This window comes from Myxocyprinus asiaticus, chromosome 40 (assembly GCF_019703515.2).
Source record: "Myxocyprinus asiaticus isolate MX2 ecotype Aquarium Trade chromosome 40, UBuf_Myxa_2, whole genome shotgun sequence".
In the NCBI taxonomy this organism is placed as follows: Eukaryota; Metazoa; Chordata; class Actinopteri; order Cypriniformes; family Catostomidae; genus Myxocyprinus; species Myxocyprinus asiaticus.
Window position 1 is genome coordinate 36956353 of NC_059383.1, and position 9288 is coordinate 36965640.

A 9288-nucleotide genomic window follows, 5' to 3' on the forward strand; every position below is an offset into this window, starting at 1 on the left:
TGGACATTGTAAGTGCTTTAATTCAACTGCGATTTTTGCTTCTTTTTTTTAAATAAATGAGACAAGTCGAAATTATGTTTGTGGTAATTGTGCAATAAATTATGTGAATTGATTTGAACCTTTCTTGATTTGTTTGAAAGCTCACCTCCAAACATGTATGTTACTTCCTAGTTCATATAATGCATTTTCCATGGATGTATTTGTTTTTAAACTATAGAGCAAGACTCTGGTGGGTTTATAATGTAGCTTGTGTGTAAAATTGCGCAGACTATCGCCGCGAGCACGTTTTCCGCCACTCGGTCACGTGACCTAAACATTTGAGCATCATGGCGGCGCCTATAGAGAGACTGCTAAGTGAAATCTGTGAATCAGAGGAGCCGATCGAAGAGCTGAAGAACCTCCGGACCGCCGTGTTTGCGACGCCCGTGAGCGGCTTGAGGGAGGCGGTGTCTGGAGCCCGACTGGAGATCATATTCGGGCTTTTAAACACGAATGACAAGTGAGTGTTGATACTGCTGAGTCAAGAGACACTTTACATTCCACAGGCTGCAGACTGTCAGTAGATAAAACATAATAAAATAGAGTGGGGTCCAAAACTCTGAGGCCACTAGTGACATTTTGTGTTAATTTAATAAAGAATAAATAATTGTTGTATTTTAACAAAAATATTAACTTTAAATGTATGCATTTAAATCCTCTGATACACTTGCCCCATAGACCCTTAAATTAAAATGTAATTATGAATGTTTTGTTGCAAGAAACCTTGGCTAACATTATTAAGTGGACTTCAGGGAAAATAAATATAGTGCTACAAAAGTGTATAATATGGCTGCTTTAAAACAATACAGTTAAAATTGATGCACATCTTATTTCCTTGTGTATAACAAAACAAGCTGATTTTCAGTTGAAGTGTTTTACAGATAGTAAGTATATTGTATGAATCACCTGCTGTGTAAGTGTTTTATTATGTCATACTTTATAAAGGTATGGGCAGGTTTATATACGCAACGTGTGTACAGTATGTGTGTGTGTGTGTTCCAGTCTTGGGTAAGTTACTCTAAAAAAGTAATTAATTACATCTTCTACAGTGTAATTAGATTACTGTACTAATTACTCTGTCTGAAAAGTAATTGCCTTATTACTAATTACTTTCTAAAACCCTGATCAACCTCGGCCAGATGAAAAATACAAGGATAGACATGAAACTGTTCTTTTAATTCTTTCAAATAAATCATATAAAATCAAATAAATTATTCATGAACTGGCCAAAGAATTTAAGGGGGCAGCTTTAAATTAGAAAACATACATTTTAACATTTTTTAACGATTTTAAATTCACTATTGGTTTATATAGAATTATTCTATAGTCTATACAGTTTTTAGTGCAATTACATCAGAAGTAACTGTAATGAAGGTACTGAAAAATTAAGAGTAATCCCTTACTTTACTTTTTTTTTTCAATGAAAAAGTAATTTAATTACAGTAATTAATTACTTAGTAATGCATTACACCCAACAATGGTGTGTTCACAGAGAGCAGATTGAGGTGTGTGTGGAAATCCTGAATCGTGTTCTGCAGGCATTAGAACCCATCCAGCTGGCTCAGAACTACAAGCCAGCGCTTCAGAGTGGACTGAACCATCCTGATGACTCTGTCAAAGTGCTCACCCTCGCACAGGTCAGTAGTACAGTCCAATCACCCATTCCATCTCTCCACCACCCATCCATATCTCACTGTTCAGTGTGTTTCGTTCGTAGATTGGGCGTGTGGTTGGTCATGCTGATGGAGTGACTCAGATTCTGAACAGTGCAGAAATCTTGTGTGATGTGATTCATTGCATCAGCGTTGAACGTATTGCTGTGGCCAAAGAGGTACTGATACACACTCATCAGTAACAATAAAAACTACTAAATATACAGAATAATAAAAAAGCACTGCCATTTTTCCTTCATGGTCTGTTTTTTAATTACTATTTTCATTTAGTCTTTACATTTGGATTGTTTTGAATTTTTCCATCAGGCAATAGCTGCCCTGGGTAAACTCAGTCACACAAAGGCGGGGCTTGACGCTCTGTTCCGCTCTGATTTGCTGAACAAACTCAAGGATGTGATGACCACCAGTGACATTATCAGATACAGAGTGTACGAGGTATGTCAGACATTTTATGGATGAAAAGCAGTAAAATTGACAGTACATTACAGGAGAGGATTTTATTTAGTCAAATAATGCCAAGAACTGCTATTAGGGCTAGGCAAAAATATTGTTTTTCCAATTAATCGCAGTCTTCATTTGAATGATCTGATATTGATTCATAAAGGTGCACTCCTAAAGAAATGAATTGTAATTTTGAAATATATGCATAAAATTATGACCACTTCTGTGAGATGAAGAGTTCAGTCATATCAGAAACCTCATAAATGCTGATTTATTCTACATGGGGGAGGGGCGCCTCATGGAAGCTGCCATTTTAGAATCACATGACCAGCTGAATACTACTCGCTTAATTTCACTAACCGACTTGTTACTGGACACTTTCACTCTTGGATTAAATTAATCCTGGCTGATTGTGAATAGTGAATTTCTACAATGGCATCTGTAACTGAAAACTTGATTTTGAATGATGCTGCATCCAGGTCACTAGGTGTCACTGTAAGTACAAGATGACATGAGCAAAAAGTTACTGATTGCACCTTTAATATCCCAAGATTGATCATTGATAAGATTGATGTTTCAACCCTCTACGGTGCGAATGAATCACTCGCATATGCAACCAAACTTGCTATAAGACTATATTTGCTAGAAGACTTCAAAGATTCTGCATGTAAACACTAAATGTGTAACTTTTATATGTCAAATATTACAAAAGAAAATGGCAAATATATATATATATATATAGAGTGCGAGAGCATGTGTAAAAAAAAGTGTTTGTGTATATACAGTATGCACAGTATACATACTATATATACATATATATATATATATATATATATATACACACACACATACATACAGTACATAATATACTTATATATGTGTGTATGTACTGTATATATTCTATATATATATATATATATATATATATATTTTAATTGTATCCCCTTTTTCCCAATTTGGAATGCCCAATTTCCCACTACTTAGTAGGTCTTCGTGGTGGCGCGGTTTCTCACCTCAATCCGGATGGTGGAGGACAAGTCTCAGTTGCCTCCACTTCTGAGACAGTCAATCAGTGCATCTTATCACGTGGCTCATTGTGCATGACACCATGGAGACTCGCAGCATGTGGAGGCTCATGCTACTCTCCGCGATCCACGCACAACTCACCACGCATCCCATTGAGAGCGAGAACCACTAATCATGACCACAAGGAGGTTACCCCTTGTGACTACCCTCCCTAGCAACCGGGCCAATTTGGTTGCTTAGGAGAACTGGCTGGAGTCACTCAGCACACCCTGGATTCGAACCCGCAACTCCAGGGGTGGTTATTTTAATTAAATTTAATATTTTCACAATGTACCAAGTTAGAAGGTCCTCTGTATAATTATCAGCATTAGCTGAGAGACAGTTTCTTTCATATGTAAGAAAAATTTGCATAACTGAAATATACCTGAATGAATCAGAGTCGAATCAAAAATTGATTCAAGAGCTTGTGAATCAGAGTTGAATTGGGAAATGGGAAATCTGCATCAAAACCCAGCACTACCTGCTAAAGAAATGTTTTCTTTCTGTTCTGTTTATGTGCAGCTGATTGTAGAGGTGTCTACAGCGTCTCCAGTTTCTCTGGGTTATTGCGCCAATAGCAGTTTAATCTCACAGCTGCTCGAAGAACTGACCGGAGATGATGTGTTAGTCAGGTATCAATCAAACTTACAGCCACAATATGTTAATACAATACAAAGCAGACAAATTCATGCCACCAGCGATAAACACACTTGCAAGCTCTTTCTTACTAGTTCTCTCTGTCTGTCTCTTTATCTTTCTGTTTTCCCTCAGAGCGACCGCCATAGAGATGGTCACCAATCTGGCTCAGAGTCAACATGGCCGTCAGTATCTGTCACAGCAAGGGATCATGGAGAAAATCTCAAACATGATAATCGCTGCAGAGTCTGATCCTTTCTCAAGCCTTTACCTGCCAGGTCTGGCTCTCTGTGTATGAACATGCATTTTATTGATTTTAATTCCCTAAAGTCCACTTATAATGTTTGTCAAGGTGTCTTAAAACAGTCATAATTTAGTTTTTATGTTCATTTTATATTCCCTCTCTGACCTCTTACAGGCTGTTTATGCTACCGTACTCCTATACATGTAAACAACTTCTGTTATAGAGTGCAACAGTCTGATTCCAGAGTTGTGTTTGAGTTTCGAATGTTACAGTGTGTTTACATAGTACATCAAACTCTAACATACATCTACCATACTGATGCTTATGTTTATGTTTGCTCAGGACTGGTGAAGTTCTTTGGGAGTCTTGCGATCATGGACAGCCCTCAGCAGGTGTGTGAGAAGTACCCAATATTTCTTGAGATGGTCTTCACTATGGCATTGAACCTTGACCCCACGTTGGCCCCTGTCGCCCTGGATACGCTCGGAATACTGGGTGGGACCGTGGAGGGTAAACAGGTCCTGCATAAAACGGGTAACTGTGTGTTTGTGTATGTATTCAAAGCCATGAGTGTGCTATTCATTGAGTTAGGGGCTTGTAGAATGTGTTGAGTATACGTTTTCTGTTACGTTCTAAGTAATCTGTCTGTTACAGGTGAGAAGTTTACTTCCGTGTTAAAAAGAATCAGTACAGTCGCCTCTGATGGAGCCACTGAACTCAGAGTCAGATGTTTGGACGCACTGGCTCAACTTCTCACATTACCTGTAAGTGTGTGTTGTGTTCAATTTAATCAGTAAAAGGATTTACCTAGAAAAAGGAAACCTGACCATTGGATTTACCTTTTGATTTGTCTGTGAAGCTTTGAAAGCGAACATGTTCACAGATTGTTGAAATATTTGTGGTTTGTGCATGGGATTTGTTTGTTTTGTCTGTAGGTGGAACAGCAGACGGATGACCTCTTACTGTTGACAGAGTCGTGGTTTAACTGTCTGAGCTCTCAGCCAATGGCGATGATCCAGAATATAAGCACACAACCTTTCCCTGAGCTCCACTGCAGCGCACTACGAATCTTTACTGTAAGAGAGAAAGTGTGTGTGTTTGTGTGTGTTTGTGTGTGTGTCTGTGTACTGTTTATGTGCTTGAAGGTCTTTTATAACTATGGATGGGAATCATATACTGTAATTGAACAATTCTGGTTCCAAACCCTCTTAATGATTTTGATTCCTTAACGGTTCCAGTAACAATTCTTACTTTAGAGATATAAATATTTGGAAATAAATGCAATTTTTAGTACTGAATAAATCAGTAATTTGTTAGGGATACAGGTTACACTGGTCACATTGTGTGTTTCACACTGTAGATCCAAAAGAATCAAATCATAAGAGTCATTCGTTCGGGAATCGGGTTACAATGGTCACACTGTGTGTTTCATACTGTAGATGCAAAAGAGTCAAATCATAAGAGTCATTCGTTCTGGAAACAGGCTACACCGGTTGCGCTGTGTGTTTCACACTGCATATTGAAAAGAATCGACTCATAAGAGTCATTCATTCAGGAATCAGACTACAATGGTCACTGGATGTTTCACACTCTAGATTGAAAAGAATCAACTCATAAAAGTCATTCATTCAGGAATGAGGCTACACTGGTCGTGCTGTATGTTTAAAGCTGTAGATGAAAAATAATCAAATAATTCGAGTCATTCATTCAGGAATCGGATTACACTGGTCACACTGTGTTTCACACTGTAGATGTAAAATAATTAAATCATAAGAGTCATTGTTCTGGAATCGGGTTACACTGGTTGCGCTGCGTTTCACACTGTAGATTCAAAAGAACAGACTCATAAGAGTCATTTGTTCAGGAATCAGACTACACTGGTCAAGCTGTGTGTTTCACGCTGTAGAGAAGCAGCACTGCCGCTGAAAAGTGCTGCATGACACACAGTCATTATTTTAGTACAGTTTTCCATCCACATCGGCACATTAAAGAACCTTTAACTGAACCAAAAGTCATGAAAATTATACTGTTCTGGTATGTTTGAAAAAATGGAACTGGTTCTGAATAAGAACCGGCTCTCAGTTCCTAACCATATTTATAAAATTCTGGGTCATACACATTCCGATAGGTAAATCTACCTTATTTTTCTGTTCATTTATTTTTTTTTTTAAACACTTAGCACTGATAATTTGACATTTATTACGTTTAATTTGATGTCATTTTTTATGAGTGGACCTGAGGCTTCATCATTTAGTTTTGCCCCCTTTTTTAGATAATTTTGCTGATTTTGTTTCAATAAATGTTCTAGGTGGACTGGAGGGAGGGAGTTTTCAGTTATGAATGTTAGAGTATGTCTACAAAGTACTGCTGAAGTCACAAGTTTACATACACCATAGCCAAATACACTTAAACTCAGTTTTTCACAATTGCTGACATTTAATCGTTGAAAACATTCCCTGTTTTAGGTCAGTTAGGATCACTACTTTATTTTAAGAATGTGAAATGTCAGAATAATAGTAGAGAGAGTGATTTATTTCAGCTTTTATTTCTTTCATCACATTCCCAGTGGGTCAGACGTTTACATACACTTTGTTAGTATTTGGTAGCATTGCCTTTAAATTGTTTAACTTGGGTAAAATATTTTGGATAGCCTTCCATAAGCTTCTCACAAGAAGTTGCTGGAATTTTGGCCCATTCCTCTAGACAGAACTGGTGTAACTGTGTTACACCAGCTCGCACACTCTTTTTTCAGTTCTGCCCACAAATGTTCTATCAGATTGAGGTCAGGGCTTTGTGATGGCCACTCCAATAGCTTGACTTTATTGTCCTTAAGCCATTTTGTCACAACTTTGGAGGTATGCTTGGGGTTATTGTCCCTTTTGAAGACCCATTTGCAACCAAGCTTTAACTTCCTGGATGACGTGCTTCATGAGATGTTGCTTCAATATATCCACATAATATTCTTTCCTCATGATGCCATCTATTTTGTGAAGTGCACAAGTCCCTCTTGCAAAAAGCACCCCCACAACATGATGCTGCCACCCTCATGCTTCACAGTTGGGATGGTGTTCTTCGGCTTGCAAGCCTCACCCTTTTTCCTCCAAACATAACGGTGGTCATTATGGCCAAACAGTTTGATTTTTGTTTCATTAGACCAGAGGACATTTCTCCAAAAAGTAAGATCTTTGTCCCCATGTGCACTTGTAAACTGTAGTCTGGCTTTTTTATGGCAGTTTTGGAGCAGTGGCTTCTTCCTTGCTGAGCAGACTTTCAGGTTATGTCGATATAGGACTCGTTTTACTGTGGATATAGATACTTGTCCACCTGTTTCCTCCAGCATCTTCACAAGGTCCTTTGCTGTTGTTCTGGGATTGATTTGCACTTTTTGCACCAAACTACGTTCATCTCTAGAAGACAGAATGCGTCTCCTTCCTGAGCGGTATGATGGCTGCGTGGTCCCATGGTGTTTATACTTGCGTACTATTGTTTGTACAGATGAACCTGGTTCCTTCAAGCATTTAGAAATTGCTCCCAAGGATGAACCAGATTTGTGGAGGTCCACAATGTTTTTTTCTGAGGTCTTGGCTGATTTCTTTTGATTTTCCCATGATGGCAAGCAAAGAGGCACTGAGTTTGAAGGTAGGCCTTAAAATACATCCACAGGTACACCTCAAATTCAGTACACCTCTTATCAGAAGCTAATTGTCTAAAGGTTTGACATCATTTTCTGGAATTTTCCAAGCTGCTTAAAGGCACAGTTAACTTAGTGTATGTAAAGATCTGACCCACTGGATTTGTGATATAGTCAATTAAAAGTGAAACAATCTGTCTGTAAACAATTTTTGGAAAAATTACTTGTGTCATGCACAAAGTAGATGTCCTAAATGACTTGCCAAAACTATAGTTTGCTAATATTAAATCTGTGGAGTGGTTAGAAAATGTGTTTTAATGAATTAAACCTAAGTGTATATGTAAACTTCTGACTTCAACTGTACATCAAAGTGTTATTTCAAAAGAGCAGGAAAAATGCTTTACCATTGTATGAGCACTTTAAATGTCGTTTAAAGAACACATGAATAAAACGGATTTATAAGGTTGCTATTATTCATGGTTTATTATATTACATTGTATTTCAGGCCATTGGTTGTCAGCCGTGGGGTCAGCAGCTGATGATGGACACTCCTGGATTTGTGGAATGGGTGATGGATCGGTCAGTGGGGACTGGTAAAGAAGCCAAGGATTGTAAATATGAGCTGGTGGGGGTGCTGTTAAGCTCTTCCAGCACGCAGAGGATCTTTGGAGGAGAAAATTACTTAAAGCTGAAGACCTACCTGAAAGAGGGACCCTATAACGTCACCGCTGTGTCTTCAGTCACCACAGAGGGAGCTGACTAAGATGCACACACACACACACACACACATTTATGCATACAGTACAAACACATACATGTTCTATATGTTTTTTTTTCTATACAAATACTTCAGTTAAAAAATGTTCCAAAGTCTTTTTCAACTAGATCAAATGTGACCAAATGCTCTTCAAATAGCTACTCTCACACTCTCACACAAACCATTTATACTCCCAGATGTTGATGCACTAAATTAAAGTTGGTTCTGTTTCTATCTCTTGTGCCATTAAAGGGTAAATCTGAGTGCCGTATTGTGTACTATATTTATTAAAGGTGCACTCAGTAATTTTTTTCCCCATTAAAAAAGTTTTATGCCTAAAGAAATAAATAGTAATTTTGAAACATATGTATAAAATCATTACTGCTCACATGAGATGAGGACTCTAGTCATAACAGTAACCTTATAAAAGCTGTTTTATTCTACATGAGGCACCCATTTTAGAATCACATGAACAGATGAGTATTACCTGCTTAATCAAAGTATCCATCTTATTATTGGACACTTTCATTCATTGATTAAATTAATCATGGCTGATTGTGAAGAGTGAACAATGGGCCAATGGCATCTGGAAACTGAAAACTATTGATTTTGAATGATGCTGCATGCACACCACTGGGTGTCACTGTAAGTCCAAGATGACACGAGCAAAAAGTTGCAGAGTGCACCTTTAAATTATTGATTATTTTTTATAATCCTCTCATCAGTGTTGGGGGAGCTACTTTGAAACTGTAGCTTCATAAGATATAAGCTATAAAGTAGTTTAATTACAGTCAAACTTGTG

The 9288-nt window shown here is 37.8% G+C and overlaps 1 protein-coding gene across 1 annotated transcript; it reads left to right on the forward strand.

Annotated features, from left to right (window-relative positions):
* The first annotated feature begins 309 nt into the window (after positions 1-309).
* Positions 310-8749, forward strand: LOC127431175 (26S proteasome non-ATPase regulatory subunit 5-like). Its single transcript, XM_051681480.1, has 10 exons — positions 310-499; positions 1532-1676; positions 1757-1870; positions 2019-2147; positions 3741-3850; positions 3990-4132; positions 4441-4632; positions 4753-4862; positions 5034-5174; positions 8235-8749. Exons 1-10 carry the CDS (start codon positions 327-329, stop codon positions 8490-8492), a joined length of 1515 nt encoding a protein of 504 aa, XP_051537440.1. The 5' UTR covers positions 310-326; the 3' UTR covers positions 8493-8749.
* The last annotated feature ends 539 nt before the right edge of the window (positions 8750-9288 follow it).

What these genes read in the sequence shown, in the direction of transcription:
- LOC127431175 (XM_051681480.1), top strand. Translation starts at nt 327, where the DNA reads ATGGCGGCGCCTATAGAGAGACTGCTAAGTGAAATCTGTGAATCAGAG. An exon ending in CTCAAGCCTTTACCTGCCAG is followed by an intron (nt 4,133 to 4,440) that starts GTCTGGCTCTCT and finishes ATGTTTGCTCAG; the next exon opens with GACTGGTGAAGTTCTTTGGG. An exon ending in ACAGGTCCTGCATAAAACGG is followed by an intron (nt 4,633 to 4,752) that starts GTAACTGTGTGT and finishes TGTCTGTTACAG; the next exon opens with GTGAGAAGTTTACTTCCGTG.